Below are 20384 nucleotides of genomic sequence, written 5' to 3' on the forward strand. Positions count from 1 at the left end.
GAAGTCAGGCTTCGCCTACAAAAGACAAAAAGCAAAGCAGAGGCTCTGAAATCTAAAATTTCTTTAGTATAAAGACTAAAATACCCTTTCATAACTTATGTCCCCGTTCTGAGATGCTTTTAAAAAAAATCTTAATTTATGTTTTGATAGTAATCCCCTCAGACGAATTTGGTAGAGTCCATTTTCCTTACCACACTACCCAGAATGCACTTAAAACGTTCAGCCTCTGCTTCAGCCATCGAGAGCTCGGGCGGAAGTCAGCTACACATTCGCCTTCAAACCAAACCAAGGACTTATTGAAAACGTAACTGCCGCCCTCACTTGATATATGATTGAATTTAATTTATGGCTGGAAGTGCATTTTTTTTTTTCTGGGTTCCTGGTGGGAGGTAGTAGGCTTCTTTTCCCAAAGTAAAGATGTCCGCCGAGCGTCGGGTTTCTGGGTAAACGCTAGTCAAGAGTTGAAAGGAGCAACAGAGTTTTCGTCCAGCCTCCGAGATGACGCCTCTTTGGGGCGGAGCCGCAGTTTTCCAGCTGTGATTGGTGAATCGCTAGTGCCCGCCCCCAATATAGCCCAGTCAGGAAAGAAGTTAGGCTGGGAACTAAGAAGCTATTGGCTGATGACCCCTGGACCAATCGGAAGAGTCATGATTTGGCGGGAGTCTTGACCACCACTGGGCTCTTGGTGTCTCAGAGTGAGCGCGAGGTGTCTGGCCGCCGTGGCTATGTTCGTGTCCGATTTCCGCAAAGAGTTCTACGAGGTGGTCCAGAGCCAGGTGACTCCCAGTCCAGGATCTCGGCAGAGGCCTTGGCTGGGTGGAAGGGATACTGGGGGCTGGCCGTGGGTAGCCGGGAGGACCGGGGAAGGCCGAAGTTCGGGCGCCGCACTCAAGGCCCGCCGGCTCTTCCCCGACAGAGGGTTCTTCTCTTCGTGGCCTCGGACGTGGATGCCCTGTGCGCTTGCAAGATCCTTCAGGTGAGTTTGGGCAGCGCTGGGAGGGCAGGTCCGGCAGGGACTGATGGGAGGGAGCTGATGAGAAGAAAGAGACTCTGCGAGATCGCCTCCCAGTCTGCACAGCAGGTGGGTTCGAGAATGATTGGACAAGAGGCAAGGAGACGCGTTTGTGTTTTTGCTGTAACCTAGGCGAAGAAAATGGTTGCGTTTGGGAGACCTTTGGACGTGTAGTGGCCTCTCAAATGCAGTGTTTGAGAGAGAGGAATCTGACACCTGAGGGCACAATGGTGTCCTAAGTGGTGCTGGACACACAGGAACCCTTTGTCTATTAGGGAATATCTTTGGTTTGGTTTTGAATAGGGTGCAATGTCCACATGGAGTCGAGCCTCTCAGAAGATCTGGAAGTAAGATGAATTTTTCTCCCAATGTTTTACTTTGGTGATATTTTAAGAATCTAGCAGAATTGACAGTGTGGTACAGTGAACACTCATAGCCCCACCACCCAGCTTTTCCCATGAACCTTTCTCTAACCTTATGTTATCATGTGTCTCTTCTCTCTCAACTCATATGGTTTTGTTTTTTTTTTCTGGTGCATTTCAAGGTAAATTGCAGACATCCTAACTAAGAAAGTCTTTGGAAACACTCTCTTTCCAGGCTCTGTTCCAGTGTGACCACGTGCAGTACACGCTGGTTCCAGTTTCTGGGTGGCAAGAACTTGAAACTGCATTTCTTGAACATAAAGAACAGGTATGAAAGATGCATTTTAGAATTACTGGGCTTTTTACTCAATTGCAATTTCTTAACACTTAACATTCTTTCTAGTTCCACAATAGGTTGAGTGTATACTTAAGTATCAACTACATTACGTAGTATGGAAGAAAAATGTAAGCTACATATATTGGTGACAAAATTGACAACAAGTTGTGGGGACAAAATTGACAACAAAAAAAAGATACTGAATGTGGACAGCCCCTAACTTTGAACTTGTTTGCCTGAAATTTGCTTGTAATGTGCTTAGAATTTAGCAGTTTTTAATGTTGCCTAGGTATTTCTACTTTTTATTGCATAACTATTTTACATTATCTCTTCAAGAAAATGCATCCATATTCCAATTTGAAATCTGGTAACATATTCTTCTTCTGGAATTTAAAGAGTAGAGGCCAAGGCTCCTACCTCTGCATGGGGCTACATGAAAGATGGGACATTGTGGACCCCACGGGGAGGGGCTGGCGCATGGAAGAAAGCCAATTTAGGACTTTTGACAGAGTTAATTCCTCACCTGGTATTCCCGTTTCAGAGACCTGTGTCAGTTTGGTATTTATAAGGCACACATGGGTGCTGACCGTGACTCTGCTGTTCCCTGGCTGTGTGACCTCAGGCAGGTTATTGGACTTTTCTGAGCTAGAGCTTTCTTTTCTTTCCAGTAGGATTCTGTCAGATGAAATGAAACTTAGGACAGTTCAACTCTGTGGCTAGATAGCAAAAAACTGAATAGAGAAACAATAATATCACTCTGTAGTAATAGAGTCTGGTAAAGGATTTAATATTTAGGTGCCCATAAAGTATGCACTATCCTAGATTTGCTAAAATGTAAACTTGTGCAGTGCTATTAACATGGAGAGGCTGTGCAGCCAGTACCATGAGACCTGAAGAGATGCATGGAAAGTCTTGGTCTGCTCCTCATCAGTTTCTTGACCCTGTGCATCCATGTGTTTCTGGGGAAAGCAGGGAGAGCCACAGCAGCCACCTCAGTGTTGTTGTGGAAATGAAATAATACGTAGGGTGTATAAAAGCACATAGCATACCAGCTGTGGCCATTTTTGGAGCCCCTTGCTGTGTGGGCCTTGCCACATATCAGGGACTTAATGAGTTTCAGTGGGGAGACTCAGAAGCCTGGTGTGAAAGAAAAGGAGCCTCCTTGATGCAGTTACTTTGCAGTGCTTCTTTTTTTTTTTCCAGTTCCGCTATTTTATTCTCATAAACTGTGGAGCTAATGTAGACCTACTGGATATCCTTCAACCTGATGAAGACACCACATTTTTTGTGTGTGACACCCACAGGCCAGTCAACGTTGTGAATGTGTACAATGACACCCAGGTACCCAAGACTTTGGAGCCTCACCTCTTCTTTGGTCTCCCCTCAATCCATCTGTACCTTTTTATGCCACATACAACATTGCACCTGGTGTTCTTAGCAAAACATGTCAAGTTCCCCTCTGGGAGTGGGGGCAGCCTGAGTACAAGGACCTGGTCTTAGCTATCTTTGACAAGAGATGTGGGGCCTTGCCCTTGGAGATGCTCAGAATGTATTTGCATAATCCGCTTGACCTGGAAATCGTGGGGACCAGAACTCTGTAGCTTAAAATGATGCTACTGCACATAATCTTTGAACCCCTGTGCGGCAAGCATGCAACCTGGCACAGAGCAGCCACCTCGGCATTCTCTGACTTGGTCCTCTGAAATTCTCAGGGGAGGAAGAGCAATTGGCCTGGATTTGCTTTTAGAGACAGTTTTATCCACCTAGGGGTTGCACATCTTCATGTCCTCTATAAGAGGACACTTGTAGGGCATTCATTTTGCTGATAAGTGGCGTAAGAGGGAGCTGCTTTTCCAGACTTAAGTAGACTGTGGGTGGCTTTCAAAAAACTGTTTTCAGATTTTCAGAATTTCTGCATACCATGTGTGGTGCAATTACAGCACCTTATTTAGTGGTAATGAAAAGATGATGTCTGACAAGTCTGGAACACTTCTTACAGAGGTGGCTATTTGTACATACCTGAAGCTATGAGTCAGCTAATTAGGAAGTGATAAGATTCTGCAGGAGAAAAACACTGTTATATGTAGTTTTTTGTTGAGAGAGGGGAGATTTCATTGCTTTTTGTTTTGAACTTAGATCAAATTACTTATTAAACAAGATGATGACCTTGAAGTCCCTGCCTACGATGATATCTTTAGGGATGAAGAGGAGGATGAAGAGCATTCGGGAAATGACAGCGATGGGTCAGAGCCTTCTGAGAAGCGCACACGGTTAGAAGAGGTATGTTTAGACCTCTCATGGCACTCTGGAGAAGTTTGCACTACCAGATGTCAGAGGTCATCTCCAGAGCCTCTCAGGCCCAGACATAACTGGGGCAGTGGGAAGTGGAGGAGTTAGTAGACCTGAGTGCTGACTTGGGCTCTGCTGTCTCTTGGCTGTGTGGTCTCAGGCAGGTTATTGGATTTTTCTGAGCTAGAGCTTCCTGTTCTTCCCAGTAGGATCCCATCAGATGAAATGAAACTTAGAACAGCTCAACTCTGTGTTACATAGCAAAAAAGTGAGAAAGAGAAACAATAAAAAAGCAGACTTCTCCTTCCTTCTCTCTTCTCCTCTGGCATCAATTACTGTGGAGTCACTAAAGAAGAGCAGTGCAGGTCTGTGGCCCTTGGCCAAGCTCATTCCTTGATGGTCACTCCAGGGAAGAATTTTATGTGTGAAGAACGAGTGGTTTGCACCGTGTGGGCCTTGGGTCTGAACTGCTTAGCTGTCTGGGGCTCAGCCAACAGCAGGGGCCTACCCAATACTACAGCTTCTACTAGATGTAGAATGGCAAGAAGGAGTTGTTTGTTCCTCTAGAATGTAGGGCTGTGTTTTATTCTAGGGTACAGTGTTGCTGTTGAAGTAGCTAATGCCCTCTGGCTTCTGATCCTTGGTGCGTCACCTGGAATTTGCCCCTGGAATGTTTTAGGGTCTTCCCTTCATCCTCAACCTGATGTTTCCTGCTAAAGTGCTTTTGTAGAGCCCTTTCAAGGCATGTTTGGGACATTTAGAACACTCTCAATCTGGGGAAGAGGTGGTATCCTTCAAAGCAAAGCATGCTTTTCTCTCCTCATCTTTCTCACGCTTGCCTCCCCTTTCACTAGTTTCAGGTGTCTCATAGAGGACCTCTTGGATCCACTCTTAGATTTGCTTTTTTTTCCCTCAGCTCTTTGTTTGTTTTGTTTTCTGGCAGACTTTTTGGTTTTTATCCTCTTTTTTTTTAAGGACAGGGTATCTCTATGTTGCTCAGGCTGGCCTCAAACTCCTGGGCTTAAGTTATCCTCCTGCCTTAGCCTCCTGAGTAGCTAGGACTATAAGCATGTGCCACCATACCCAGGTAGTCTTTATCTTCTGATTTTTTATTTCCAAAAGCTCTTTTTTATTCTCCGAATGTTCCTTTTTTATAGCATTCTTTTTACTATCGATGAGCTACTTTTTGCAGGTCTCCAAATATCAGTTTCCAGTGAGATTTTCCCCAGACACATTCATGTTCTGCAGCTAAGTCTTGGAATTCTCCATTCTGACTGATAAGCAAATAGTTTTTCAGCCCCTACTATGTGCCAGGCAGCAGTCAAGCTCTGGAGTCCAAAGAGTAGAGCAAAGTCGCCTTTGTGTAGTTTTCCAATGGGGAGATGGATCTCAAACACATAAATGACCACAATGAGGAAAAAGGTTTCAGGTAGAAAGCAGGGTAGGGGCTGGACAGGGAACCAGCTACTGGCTTCTAAAGTGTCAAGTGACCATAGACACGTGACCAGAGACCTGTATGAGGAAGGAAGGAGCAAGGGGGATTCCTGGGCAAAGCTTCCACAGATACAAGGGCTCCAAGGTGGGAGGGGAGGTTTGGAGGTGGGCATAGCCAGCATTGCCAGAAAAATGGGCTGGTGAGATTGACAGCAGGTTTGGCAATGAAGAGATGTTAAGTCATCTTTTTTTTATTTTTGAGTTGGAGTCTCACTCTTATTGCCCATGCTGGAGTGCAATGGCATGCTCACAGCTACCATAGCCTCGAACTGCTAGGCTAAGGTGATCCTTCCGCCTCAGCCTTCCAAGTAGCTGGAAGTACAGATGCACACTACCACGCCTGGCTAGTTTTTGTGATTTATTGTAGAAATGAGGTCTCACCAAGTTGCCCAGGCTGGTCTCAAACCCCCGAGCTCAGGCAATGCTCTCGTCTCAGCCTCCCAAAGTGGTGGGATTACAGACTGAGCCACTACACCCAGCCAGGTAGGTCATCTTGTTGAGATCAAGAGCATATCAGAGCTTCCATTTACCTGCTTAACACATCCATTTAGAATTTATGTTTGCAAATGCTTTACATGACATTTAAGACGTATAATATGCATGATTTCCCACTACCTTTTTTATTTTGAAATTTTGTCAAATTGTTGCTCATGTTTGCCATATTTGTTTTTTCTCTCTGTGCATTTTTTTTGGAGGGGCTGGGTCATTGGAGAATAAGTTGCAGGCACTGTGATAGTCTCTGTTTTAGCTGACTTTCTCTGACACTGCTCTAGTGAGGCGGTGGTGGGCCAGAAGGAGGTAGAAGTTCAGGTTCCCCACCTGATTTCCATTGACACCTGAGGGGAGTGACTCCTTGTTACTGCTGAGCAATGAAGGTTCAAACTCTCTGCTTTGCCTCCTCTGTTACCCCCCAGCAGGGAGGAAGGGGGTGCCTCATTACAGCCAGATGGGGGTGATAGTCTAGGCTCTCCCACCATTGGGATGGGAGTAGGGCGTGGGCTTGTCACCAGCCAGCAGGGGTGGCAGCTCCCACCTTTTCCCTTCTGACACTACCAGGCAGAGAGATTGGGGTGTCTTGCTATAGCTTTGCAAGAGTAGGAGTCTGCTGTGCAGGGGCCAGAAGGGGTCCCCTGCCTCAGCTCCTTTCTTCAGGAACGGCTGTGCTCAGGGCAAGGGGGTGATCATGTTCTCTCTCAGGTCTGAGCCTACAGGCTTCTGCCAAATTGGAACCTTCTTAGGCTATAGGGTTAAATTCCTGGCACATATGCTCCAATTTTTGTTCTTTGTCTCTGTATCAGGAAGTGGTGGAGCAAACCATGCGGAGGAGGCAGCAGAGAGAGTGGGAGGCCCGGAGGTAAGTCGCACATCAAGCTGTTCCCAGTGCCAGGAGCCTACTTATGCAGGGTTCTGTGGTGCCACCGACACCTATATGTTTTCCATCTTAGGATAATAAGTTTAGTTTAGAACCTCTGGACCAGTGGCTTCAGGAGTGAGCATGTGGCTGCTGTTTTGGAGGAGAGCCTGGGCCACTGTCTGGTTTCAGCGACAGGACAGCCCAGAGATCTCCCACATATATGCCATCTGTTAGGGACTGTGACCCTTAGCTCTTTATTTTTATCATGTTTTTCTGATGTATTTTTATCAGGTTATTTCTATTTGCAAAGTCTTTAAATGAAATAGATGCCAATTATATAAAACTTTTCTTAGGGAAGAGCATGAAAAGGAGACTAACTTATTCATAACTCCTCTTCCTATTACAAGTGCAAAAAAAACAAATGCTTTTTTATTTTTTTATTTTTTTTGAGTCAGAATCTCACTCTGGCACCTAGGCTGGAGTGCAGTGACACAATCCCAGCTCATTACCGCCTTGATCTCCTGGGTTCAGGTGATCCTTCTACCTCAGCCTCCTGAGTAGCTGGGACTACAGTTGTGCACCACCATGTTCTGCTATGTTTTGTATTTTTTGTAGAGACAAGGTCTCACTATGTTGCCCAGGCTGTTCATAAACTCCTGGGCTCAAGCAATCCTCCTACCACTGCTTCCCAAAGTGCTGGGATTACAGGTGTGAGCCACCACACTGGGCCTAAAGTACTTTAAATTAAAATATTGGAAAGGTTATTCTAACTCAGACTGAAATACAGCAGTGCCCTCAAGGTGGGTCCTGGAGGAATTCTTTGCTGGATCCATCATGGAGGTTTCCCTGGGTCATGCAGCTGATGTTCCTATGATTCTAGCTGAGGACATGTACTCCCACCATGGGAGCAGAGACTACCACTTTGTATAAGGGCAGTGTAAAGCCATTTCAGGAAGTGTAAGGAGAGGAAAGTGAAAATAACCCATATTCTCATTATCTAATTCAAAGAGATTCTGGGTTGGGGTTTTTCTTCCTGAGTTATCCATATTTGTGCATATTTTACATAATCATAATATGCATCTGGTTTTGTACTTTTCTACTTAATATAACCATTTTAGATCATTCTGAGTAGCCTTTCTAAACTGCATAGTACTTAATTGGCAATTTCCCTTTTTTGAAATGTATGTTACTTCCAATATTTTGCCATTACAAATAAGACTGCAATTAATAATTGCACAGCAAGTTTTGTCTTGCTTGTTTTGAAGTGTTCTGGGAAAAATTTCTCATAAGTGGGATTCTGGGACAATGCCACTTTGCATCAAACGTTGCCACAAGCAGTTTGTGTCAATTTCCCAGAATTGTATATCCACATTCTGCTAAAGAGTCAATAAGTGGGACAACCCTCTCGAGTTCCCTCCCACTATGGGAGCTTTTCTGTCCTCTTAATAAATCCTGCTTTCTCAAAACAAAAAAAAGAGTCAATAAGTGAAAATAAATAGTACTATGACTTAATTTGCATTCTTTGAATATTGTCAAGTTTAAGCATTTTTACAAATGTTTGGCTTCCTGTACTGCTGCTTCCTGTTGAAGACTTGTGTTTTATGTCATTACAGAAGAGATATACTCTTTGACTATGAACAGTATGAGTATCATGGGACATCGGTAAGTACAAATAGGTGAAATTTTACCCTAAAGTTAAGACTCTAGGGGTCAGTATCCTAAAACATGATAAAGGAGCATGGATTTTAGAGCCATGAAAACCTGATTTGAATCTGATCTCCACTGCTTCCCACTGTGTGACCTGGGGCAGGTGGTACAGCCTCTTTAAAAGCCTGACTCTCTTCCCTATAAAGTGAGGAGAATAATCCTCATTTCAGAGGCAATTGTTAAAAAATGGTCCCTTGCACCCACTACTCAAAGAATAGCAGCATTTATTTTTGTTCATCATAAAAATACAGAATGTCTGTACTAATCTCTGTGCAAGAAGCTAAAACCCCATTGACTTATAAAGGCACGGCAGTGTGTATGTTTTACAGCACAGAATTTAGTATAGAAAACCTCCTGTGCTGTTTCTGTTGTTGTTGAACAGAGCTCAGTGCCTTAGGAAGCTCTAGAAAATAAGTTTCCAATAACATCCTGTATTTAGTTTTAGAATTTGATCCTGGGACCTTGGACGCTGAGCATGATATTTCCAATGTCCCTTTTGTTGTCAAGGGTCCGTTGTTCTTTGAAGAAGCATCCATTTGCTGTCTCGGCTCAGCCCTGGCAAAGGGAAAATTCAAAGCAGTGGAAAGGGAGAGTTTTGATGCTTGCCCAGAGAGGATGTCTGTCTCCCTCCAAATACATTTCTTGGAAATCCTCTCCCTGGAGAAAGCCCAGCCTTTCACAGCTAAGAGGACGTTAGGACCTTCTGTTCAAACACCAGACCTCTTTGAGGTCTCTAACCAAACCCAGACACTCTGCTCACAAGGAGCTCAGTGCCTCTGTTGGTGAACGGTCCTGTTGTAAAGATCTTCCTCACAAGGGATCCTAAGGCACCTTGCTCTTTAATGTCCAGGTACTGGAATCAGGGTGCTATGTCACCTGGCCTTCCTGGGAATGTGTTTGAGGCCACCAGCCAGCAAGGAGGAGTATGTGGATGCAGGGCCAGGAAGCTGATGGGGGTCTCCTGACCTCCAGATTTCAGTGCCTGCCTCAGGCATCATCAATGAACCCAGTGAGCGATTTAGAGGCTCCAACCAATGCTGCGCCTGGCTACCCCTGCGCCACACATTCCTCCCATTCTTCCCTTGTTGCAGGATAAAGTATGTAGACAGTGAGTACTTGAGCTTAGAGACGAGCATGTGCAGGTCCACTGAGTTATTAATACTCTCAGTCTTTCTACCCTCTGTGTAGTGTGGACTTGTTAGTTTAGTGTGTATGTTGGGCTGAAATCTACCTGTGTGCCCTGGCTGGGTGGACCCTCCATCTACATGGGCTGGGCCAGAGCCCCCACTGGCTCAGGTCCAGTCCAGATGCACAGCCTGCCCCCAGTGTGTGTCCCTCCGGCAACCATGGCTGCCCTGGGCCTCAGGCTTCTTCACTTCCTTGCAGTCGGCCATGGTGATGTTTGACCTGGCGTGGATGATGTCCAAGGACCTGAACGACATGCTGTGGTATGTAGTCCATGCAGCAGCTATGTGCGCATATTGCCACTTACCTAGGTCAATTCTATGTGAGCAGCTCTTTTCTCCCACAGGGAGGGCACGTCCCTCATCCCTACCAGGAGTGTCAGACAGTCCCTTTCTAGGAATGTACACGGCCGTGGTCTTTGTAACTGTGATACTCAAGGGACTTTGAGGGTTAGAGTATGCAGAGGGTGGGAGGTGTTGCTCTCCATACCCCCCTTGCTGCTTAGCTTGTGCTCAGTAAATTGGGGTGGTGCAGAGTGTCAGATATGAAGTGTGAAGAAGGTAGCCTGATAGGTGTTTCTGCAGACCTGGCACATGGTAAGATCTGATTCAGGAAGAACCATCCTGCTCCAAGTCCACTGTACGGGCTATGGGTGAAACACTTGGCACACAGATCAGGAGGACTTGGCTCTTACTGTCCACTTGGGTTACCTAGAAATGGAATCTGCAGTCTTTCTGCATGAAGAGAATGTAGATCTGGCCTGACTCCACCACTTCCTGGTTTTCTCTGCAAGATGATGGTCTGGCTAGGCCTCATCCGCTGTGGGGATTATAATGGTCTGCACAGAGTTAGAGTCTCAGGACAGTGAGGGGTGCTAGTGCAAGGTAACCACTAGGCCTGAGGGTGCTCTGTCATCACCTTGATGTAAAGATGGCAGTGCATCTCTCTCTACCAGCCCCCAGCTCTCCTCCCTGAACTGCATGCTGGCGCCTGGCTCTGTGCCCACCAACTACTCAGCCAGTTCACTCAGTCCTCCCAGGTTTGAATTATCCTTCATGGTGTGGAAGTAATAATCCCCATACCCCAGGATCAATGTTAAGGTCTCACACTGAGGGTCCCACAGTAAGGCCAGGTAGGAGTCCTGTAGTGGTGATGTGGCATGTGACTATGTCATTGTTCTGAGAGCCCCCATCTAAATGAGGACAGCAGTACCAGAGTGGTGGACAGCCCTGCCTTCACGGGAAACAAAGGGACTGGACATGCTGTCCACAATGGGTTTTTCTTGGATACTTTTGCCAGGAGGATGGCCTGAGGCCTAGCTTTCTGACCTGTGTCCAAGGTCCCTTACACGGGAAACCCATTTATGCTGGCAGAGAGAGAGAGGAGCATATGGCAAGTAGCAGAATTTTTAGGGAACAGAGTATGGTCACTTGAAGTTCATGGAAAAATGCCCAGGTCATTCATTTAAAGGAAGTGAGAGAATGAACCCAGCCTGCTGTGTGGGAGAGACCTCTAAGCTCTCACCTCTGGCTTCCATCTAGTGTCATTTGAGTGTGGTGTTCTACTAATGCCTAGGCATTAGCACTGAGGAACAGGTACCTCAGTGAGCACCTACTGTGTGTTCAGCAGGGCCCTCAACAACCACTCACTATAATAAGCCTTTCAGTTTAGTGGTGATGTCAGAAAGCCCCAGAAACAGCACGAGAAATGCAAAATAACATGATACGAAACGCAGATATAGGAAAATCAGAATTTGGCGGGAGGGAGGTTCCATCAGGGAAGACCGGCTGGGTGAAATTTTCTGGAGTTCCCTCCCAGCCACATTCTGGGAGCTATGATGAGGATGACAGGGTACCTTGTCATCCTGCAAGGGATCTTCTGGGCCTCTCTGCCTTACTGTGCACAGAGCGTCCTTGGCTGTGACCTTGGAGGTCTTGAAGGACAGCACCTGAAGACCCGGTGCATCTGAGCACAGTCAACCCGATTGCTCTTGCCATGAACTGGTCATCATCCTGGGAAGTCAGGCCCCAGCCTGGGTCTCATGGATAAAAGAGGAGCTTGGAGATAGGACATTGGAGGTTCTCAAGAGGCCTAAAAGCTGTTCCTTTACATCCTGCCATTTATGGTGCAGGATAAGTAGATGTGGGCATGACCAGGGCCCCATGTGCTGGGAGCAGGTGACAGTGAAGGGCTGAGAGGTGAAGCAGCATCTTCAGCAGCTGAGCACAGGCCTCTGCTGTGGTCCTACTCTGTCTCTGTTCTGAGTTTGAGGCCGGGAATATAGCTTGGGCAGGACAAGGACAGAAAGGGCCTGGAAGTGGACAGGAGGACTGGTTCCTGTCGCAGCTGTTGTCCCTGTCCTGAGAGATTTCCCTCCTGTGTGTACCTAAAGCTCCCCTGGTGGCACACTGCATTGTGAGGCCCAAGTTGCCCCTCTAACCTCTGCCTGACCAAAGGTGGGTCAGGCCACCTGTTCCATTTCCTTGTTCTACACCACAGGCCCTATTGAACCTGGCAAGGTGTAGACCAGCTCCATCACACCTTTTCCTCTCCTTCCAGGTGGGCCATCATTGGACTAACGGACCAGTGGGTGCAAGACAAGATCACCCAGTAAGGACAAGTTTTCTCACTTTCCAGGTTGGCCCTGTGCTGGGACCAAGATCTGGCTGCAGAGTTTGGCCATAGTCCCTGAGTCTTCAGCAGGATCCCCACAGGGTCCTATTGAAAAGGGGGGACTGGCCTCCTCCTCAGGGCCTGTGTCACTGAGGAAGGGCTAAGTACTTGGGAGTAACTGGCCGTGTATGGCCTGTCATCCACCAGGTGGAGCCAGTGGCAGGAGGAGGGACTCAGCTTCCCAGTCCTTTTCCTGTGCCTGCTTGTAGGATAGCTGCAACCAGGGCCAGACTTTGAGGTGTGACCCGTGCAGTGGGATGGAGAACATGGGAGCAGATAGGAGGAGATAGGAGGGGGATGGGACCCCAAGTGAGGGACTAGGGTTTGTGGGCTTGATCTCAAAGGCAAGGGGAGGCTAGAGGATTTTAAGGAGGGCTGGCATGAAGCAGAATCTCTTTCTGCCCCTCAGTGGTAGGTTCCTCATGTGTTAGACTCTGATGGTGAGCTAATAGACTGCCCCAGAATACAGATGCTGGGTAAAGGGTGGGGCCTTGGCCATTACCAGAGCTGGCATCTTTCATCCCCCTCCACTAGGCAGCCCAGCCTTCTCTGGTGTCCATCAGGGGAGACATCTAAGGGGATTGACAAGGACCTCAACCCCAAGGACACCCACGCAGATATCCCCAAGCTGTCACCTGGCACAGCCTCTGTTTGTGTGCTGGATGCCTTGCACAGTTTGAAGAAGCCCTATGTCCTCTATTTCCTGCATCCCCTGCCCCACCTGTGTCCGGGTTCTGCAGTGTGACCCACAGGTCGGGAGGAATCTGAGTCTCAGACCTGGGCTACTGCCTGGATGTGTTACCTTGGCACAACCTACTGGCCTTCTGGGTGTCAGTCCCCTCCTCTGTTAAGGGTAGCGTGGTATGTGTGTGTAGATACGTTGGGTCTAGGAAGACAGTAGTGCTGCCCTTGCATCGTCCTTGTCTGTGGTCCCTTGGGACCTCGACTAGGGTCTGCCTGCTCCCACTGTTTGGTTGCACTTCCCCAGCAGGGTCTGCACCCTCTGCTGTGGATTCCTGTCACTTATGGGGTCTGTCCACTTGACTGTGTGGGCTGGCAAGTGGGGCTATGGCCTCTACAGTGCCCGTTTCCAAGAGGCATCAAATCTATGAGAACAGAAGATAGATGAGACCAGGGGCCACCTCTCCTAGCTGTGTCCTTGTTTCTCAGCTGGGGTGGCCAACCTTCTTTAGTTCCTGTACAGGAGTAGCCTGCATGGTGGGCTGGCTCCTGGCAAAGTCCTGAGAGCAGGCAGGAACCTGGGCTGCTGGGTGAGGGTAGAGGGAGCTGGCCCAGGCCTGCACTGCTTTCTTTCCAGGATGAAGTATGTGACTGACGTCGGAGTCCTGCAGCGCCACGTTTCCCGGCACAACCACCGAAACGAGGATGAGGAAAACACCCTCTCCGTTGACTGCACACGAATCTCCTTTGAGTACGAGTATCCTTGCAACTTAGCCTGAGGGGTGCAGGCAGCAACCCCTGCCTCTGGTGTTCTGTTCAGTGGGTACTCTTTGCTTTGTCACCCTCTATACCCTGGCCCACATCCACAGAAGAGGCAGCAGGCAGGAGGAGGGACTGTGGTGTGCTGCCCTAGTTCATCTATGTGGCTTTGGCTTCTCAATGCCAGCAGGGTTTGGGAGCGTCACCCTCCTTCAGTTCATCCCTATTGAGTGCTTGTTGTGAGCCTGACACTAGATGCATGTGGTGGCTCCACACAGGGCCTATCTGTGAGTGCGGGCATTTCAGTATATCAGGAAAGAAGGAAGCTCATGTGTCATTACAAAGCCTGCCGTTTCTATGAAGAGTATGTGGAGCATGGACAGAGTACTCAGGAAAGACTTCAGGGAGGCCACATCTCGTAGTGAGTCTCAGCCACATTTGGTGGCAGTAGCTGTTGTGGTCACTAGGAGAGACTGGGAGAAGAGCAGGGTCAGGGTCAGGGAGACCAGAGTGGGTAGCCTTGTAGCCAAAGGCAGTGCGAGGTTGTGGAGTGACCAGAGCTCAGTACAGGGTTTTCAAAAGGTCTCTCAGCTGCACAGTAGAGATAGGTTGAGGGCAAGGAAACATCACAGCCATATGAGGACACACGACAGTGGCTCAGGCAAGACCGCAGCAGTGACTGTGAACAGCTGGGTAGAGTGATGGCCCAGATGGAACTTCCCTAGCCCTGCACTAAGATGAGTAGGGAGAAAGGCTCATCAGTAGTGAGGTACCTATGAAAGCCTAGGGACAGAGGCTGGGCTGACTGTGGAGCTTGCCAAACACTCAGGGAGAGGGCCACAGTGTACAGGAACCAGTCCTGGCACATGTATAGCAGGGCAGGGCACACTCATCTGGGGACCATGGGAGGGAGTCAGAGAACTGAGGTCTAGGGAGACCACCAGGAGAATTATGGCCCTAGGGCCCAGGAGTCCCCAGGGTTTGGAAGGGGCTGCAATAAGGACTGAGCATGCTGAGTTTCTGGAAGAGTGGTGGCAGGGCACCAGTGTGACCACAGGAAGCAGGCCAGGCCAGCCTTATGTCCTGTGAAGAGGTCTGGGGAAGGGGATCATCTGTACTCACAGCAGTGCTCACCGTGCCAGGAATAGTAAAGGGTATGTGCAAAAAGAGGAGTGTAAATGGGATTCCAGCAGAGGGCTTTCAGGAGGGTTGGGTGGTGGGGAGGGCTGGGCAAGGTGAAGCAGGATGAGCTGGTGACACTCAGCCTCCTACCTTGTGTGTGGCTGTGACTGCTGCCTGTGACCACAGCACACTGGCTCTGCAGAACCCCCGAACCCCAGATTCTCCATCTGTCAGACGGGGATGGTGATGGTGCCCACCACCTCCCAGACTTTCTGTATGGGCTCTTCGTATGGATCAAATTAGGCTAAGATCAGAGAGGTCCATGTCACCCTTGGGTTGCCTGGTTGTGCGGGCAGAGGCAGCAAGGAAGGGCTTGCTGTCACAGTAGCCCATCTACTGTAGATGTGAAGGTGGGGCCGTGCAGCTTGGGGTGGGCAGATGCCGCATGCTCCTTGACCACAGGCCCAGCCTCCGCCTGGCACTCTATCAGCACTGGTCCCTCCACGACAGCCTGTGCAACACCAGTTACACTGCATCCAGGTTCAAGCTCTGGTCTGTGCACGGGCAGAAGCGGCTCCAGGAGTTCCTCGCAGATATGGGGTGAGTGACTATCTAAGCCCCAGTCACTTTGTTATGACCAGCTTGGTTGTAAAATACACATCCTGTTCTGCCATAAATTCTTCACCCTAGATCCTCTGGTATTATCTGTTTGCATGTGCTGAGGCACCCTTGTTCGCGGGTTTGTGTCTGGTGTGTCCGGTGATTTTGCTCACGTGACTTGGACTTGCTCTTCCCAGCCTTCCCCTGAAACAGGTGAAGCAGAAGTTCCAGTCCATGGACGTCTCCTTGAAGGAGAATTTGCGGGAAATGATTGAAGAGTCTGCAAATAAGTTTGGGTAAACACATTTATCTGGATTTGCTTCTTTAACCACACTCCTAAAATAATGCCAAAAAGCAAAAAATAAAACCCAAGAATGTACAAATGAGCATTATCTGAGTCTGGCCATTACTGAAGTTTTGAGTTCTACTTGAGTAAACTATAGAATTCCTTAAAATACTTGTGAGGTCAGAAACAAAGAACTAAGTATCACATGTTCTCACTCATAAGCAGACCTTACACAACTATCCTAATACTATAAGAAAAGGATTGACAGTAGCAGGAAACTGTGGGGGGGTGGGGGGCGGGGAGACGGGATTGGCAGTAGTGGGAATCTGCCTGGAGAAGGGGAAGTACACCTCATCAACAAGGGTACCTGCGTAATGAACATTTGTATACCTAATCCTGAATTGCACCCCACATCTTTATAATTAAAAAATTAAAAGTTAAAAAAACTGCTAGTGAGGTTTGGGCTGCCATGTGAACCTTTGAGGTTGATCCAGCCCATTCCTCACTGGAGACAGGAAACAGGCCATCAGGGCCAGGTTCAGGCGAACTGTGTCTGACCAGGTCTGTGGGCACTGCTAGAGGCCCTATGCCTGGCTATCTGCCCTGACTAGCTGGCATGCTGGAGTGTGGGAGAGGACTCCCCAACCCCCTAGACCCAATGAACTGGCTCTGCCCCAGGCCAGCTAAGCAGCTATGGAGGTGCTCAGTCACTTTGAGCTGCAGGACTGATTTGTCTGGATATCCTGGCCCACCTCATCCTCTGAGCAGAATGGTCCTTCTGGAAGCGTTAGCATGGGCCTGTTAGGGACATTAACATATCTGTTGCCCTGTATGACAATGAAAGCTTGTCCATGTAACATAGGTGACAGCCATGTTGCACTCCATGACAGGATGAAGGACATGCGCATGCAGACTTTCAGCATTCATTTTGGGTTCAAGCATAAGTTCCTGGCCAGTGACGTGGTCTTTGCCACCATGTCTCTGATGGATAGCCCTGAGAAGGATGGCTCAGGAACAGATCACTTCATCCAGGCTCTGGACAGTCTCTCCAGGTAGGCCTCACGCTGCCCAGGGTGATAAATTGCAGGGACCACCGAGCAACAGGAGTGACTTTGTCCTGCAGAAACTGCTCGTGTGAATTGGAATCACGGAGTTAGACCATGGTGCGCCTGACACATTGCCTGCCTGTCTAGTATCCATCACCTTCTCTTGAATCCTTTTTAGCTCTTTTTTCTTTGTGATTTTTTTTCTTTTTTTTCCCACCTTCTGAAGGCATTATTTGTGTGTTCATTCATTCCTGTATTTCTTCTAGTTTAGTGTTCATTTCTCAATTATTTTTCTTTTATTGCTAATCTTTTCTTATCACACATCCTGAGATGTCCTTTATTATTTTTTCTATATCTTTTAGCTTGTTTTGAAATAGAACTGACAATTTTGATCTTTTTTTGTTGGCATGTCTTCCTAGTGTCAAACATCTGAGGAAAATATCTCCAAATATGTTGAATTGATGCAGGAATTAGATAAGAGGATTCCCATCTGAGATACACAGCTATGGCAAGTCATGTATTCACCCAGAGAGAATGAAGGAGAATGAAGGGGAACTTGTACTGGCAAAAAGAAGTTCACATAAAGTACTTGGAAACAGAATTCATTAGTTTTGGAGACTCAAAGCCAGAGTTGGCGTCAGTTCATTGGTGGAAATGCCATTGCTGGGCAGGTGTTCTTTCGAGAGCTTCTGATCAGAATTGCTACAGTGGTGAAGGAATTCTTGCAAGGTTGTTTTAGAAAATCCTTGAGTTTTTATGTCAGACATACAAGCAGGAGCCCTCCCACTTCCTGCTTTCCCCACTCTAATTTGTTTGGGTCTTGGACAAAAAGTGATTTCATCCTGGGACCTGCAGCTTTCACACTAATGTACTTTCATTGTCTGGAGAGATGTTATTCTATTTTTCCTAAAAGTGATTTTGAGGGGATTTGACCTTAGTACTTCTCTGATGCTTGTTTATTTGTGAATGTCATTTCTTTGACTTTTTAGGAGGATTCAGGCAGCATTTCTGACTTCACAGAGCTGTTAATTCTGTTGCTTTTGTGTAGTGTTAAAAAAATACATACATAGGGGAGCCTGCTGTCTGGGATTTCCTGATTGTGTTCCCTGGTACATTTTTTTATACAGCTTTATTGAGATATAATTTACATACCATATAATTTCACCCATTTAAAGTGTACAGAGCAATGACTCTTAGTATATTCATAAGATTGTGCAACCATCACCACTATCTAATTCTAGAGCATTTTCATTGCCCCAGAGAGAAACCTACACCTCCTATCCATCACCTCCCAAATCCCCCATCCCTCTCAGTCTCTGACAACCTCTAATCTTTCTATCTGTATGGATTTGCTATTGTAAGCATTTCATACAAATAGTCTCATACAATATGTGGTCCTTTATGACTGACTTCTTTAGCTTAGCATCATGTTTGCAAGGTTCATCTATGTTGCAGCACGTGATAGGATAGCGTGTCTTTTTATTGTAAAAAATGCTCTGTTGGATGGATATACCACATCTTATTTATCCATTTATCAGTGGATGGACATATGGTTTGTTTCCACCTTTTCGCTATTATGCATAATGTTGCTATGAACCTACATGTACAAGTTTTGTGTAGTCATGTTTTTGTTTCTCTTGGTTATATATCTAGTAGTGGAAGGTCTGAGTCATATGGTAACTTTAGGTTTAACCTTCTGAAGAACTACCAGATTGTTCTCCACAGTGGCTGCTCCATTTACATTTTCCACCAGCAGTATATGAGGGTCCAATTTCTCCACATTATCACCTTTACTTGTTATTGTCTGTCTTTTGGATTACAGCCATCCTATTGAGTGTAAAGTGGTATCTTGTGGTTTTGATCTGCATTTCCCTGATGACTAATGATGTTAAGCATCTTTTCAGGTGTTTATTGGTCATTTGTGTATCTTTTTTTTTTTTTTTTGAGTTGGAGTCTCACTCTGTCGCCCAGACTGGAGTGCAGTGGCTGCTCCCGGCCACCGCAGCCTCGACCTGCTGGACTCTGGCGATCCTTCCGCCTCAGCCTTCCAAGTAGCCAGAATTACAGGCATGCGCTACCACACCAGGCTGATTTTTTGATTTATTGCAGAGATGAGGTCTCGCTGCCCAGGCGGGTCTCGAACCCGCAGGCTCAGGCAATCCACTCACCTCAGCCTCCCAAAGGCACGGGATTACAGGCTGAGCCACCGAGCCCGGCTATTTGTGTATCTTCTTTAGAGAATTGCCTATTCAAGTATTTTGCTCATTTAAAAATTGGGTATTTGTCTATTATTGAGTTGTGAAAGTTGTTTTATGTGTTCTAAACGCAAATCCCTTATTAGATATATAATTTGCAAATTTTTTTTCTCATTCTGCAGGTTATCTTTTCACTTGTCAGTGTCCTGGGAAACAAAAGTTGATTTTTATGATGCCTAAGTCATCTGTTTTTTCTTTTATTTCTTGTGCTTTTAGTGTTATATCTAAGAAACCATTGCCTAATCCAAGGTCACAAAAATATTACATTATGTTTTCTATTAGGAATTTTATAGTTTTAGCCCTTACATTAGGTACATGATTAAATTGAGGTTAAGTTTTGTGTTTAATGTATGGAAGGGATCCAACTGAATTATTTTGCATGTGGACATCTAATTGTCCCAAGCGTCATTTGTTGAAAAAAAGTATTCATTTCCCCATTGAATTATTTTGGTATCCATGTTGACAATCAGTTGACCATGAATGTGAGGATCTATTTCTGGACTCTGAATTCTATTCTATTCTATCTATCTATCATTATGCCAGTACCACATTATTTTGATTACTGTAGCTTTGTAGCAAGTCTTGAAATTGAAAAACGTAAGTTTTTCTTTTTCAAGATTGTTTTGGCTATACTAGGTTCCTTGAATTTCCATAAGAATTTTAGGACCAGCTTTTCAATTCCTGCTAAGAAGTCAGATTGTGCTGAATCTGTAGATCACTTTGAGGAGTATTGCCATCCTAACAATATTGGGTCTTTCAGTCCATCAGTGTGAGATTTTTTTATTTAGATGCTCTTTCATATCTTTCAACAATGTGTTGTAGTTTTTAGAATATAAACTTTTCACTTCTTTTGTTAAATTTATTTCCTCAGTATTTGAACTTGTTTTCTTAATTTTTATTTTTGATTTGCTCATTGCTATGGTACACCCATGCAACTGATTTTTGTGTATTGATCTTGTATCCTGCAGCCTTGCTCAGCGTTTATTAGTTCTAATAGTTTTGTGTCATCTGCAAATAGAGATAGGTTTACTTCTTCCTTTTCAGTCAAATTCCTTTTATTTTATAGTCTCACCTGATTCCGCTGGCTAGAACTTCCAGGAAAATCCCAGTGCATTTTCATCTGTACCTTTCCCTTTCTTTATTGTCCCTATCCTGGTCGATTTTTATTCCTTTCTCAGAAGTCTCTCCTCAGAAGGACCCAGTAAAGAAAGAAGCTCTGGTG

At 46.4% G+C, this 20384-nt stretch overlaps 1 protein-coding gene across 2 annotated transcripts in view; it reads left to right on the forward strand.

Moving 5' to 3' along the window:
- Positions 1–495: 495 nt before the first annotated feature.
- Positions 496–20384, forward strand: part of CDC45 (cell division cycle 45) — a 28747-nt gene continuing 8858 nt past the window's right edge. The window contains exons 1-13 of one of the 2 annotated variants that reach the window (XM_008059682.2): positions 496–776; positions 917–976; positions 1610–1702; positions 2915–3052; positions 3848–3991; positions 6793–6848; positions 8462–8510; positions 9942–10003; positions 12300–12350; positions 13732–13851; positions 15444–15575; positions 15773–15871; positions 16752–16913. In XM_008059682.2, the coding sequence (XP_008057873.1) occupies positions 726–776; positions 917–976; positions 1610–1702; positions 2915–3052; positions 3848–3991; positions 6793–6848; positions 8462–8510; positions 9942–10003; positions 12300–12350; positions 13732–13851; positions 15444–15575; positions 15773–15871; positions 16752–16913 (1217 nt within the window). In that variant the 5' untranslated portion in view covers positions 496–725. The remainder of the gene's footprint in view (positions 777–916; positions 977–1609; positions 1703–2914; positions 3053–3847; positions 3992–6792; positions 6849–8461; positions 8511–9941; positions 10004–12299; positions 12351–13731; positions 13852–15443; positions 15576–15772; positions 15872–16751; positions 16914–20384) is intronic. The other variant, XM_008059683.1, reaches the window with a different exon arrangement.

Source organism: Carlito syrichta, unplaced genomic scaffold (genome assembly GCF_000164805.1).
Source record: "Carlito syrichta isolate Samal-C Ts95f unplaced genomic scaffold, Tarsius_syrichta-2.0.1 Scaffold304335, whole genome shotgun sequence".
NCBI lineage: Eukaryota > Metazoa > Chordata > Mammalia > Primates > Tarsiidae > Carlito > Carlito syrichta.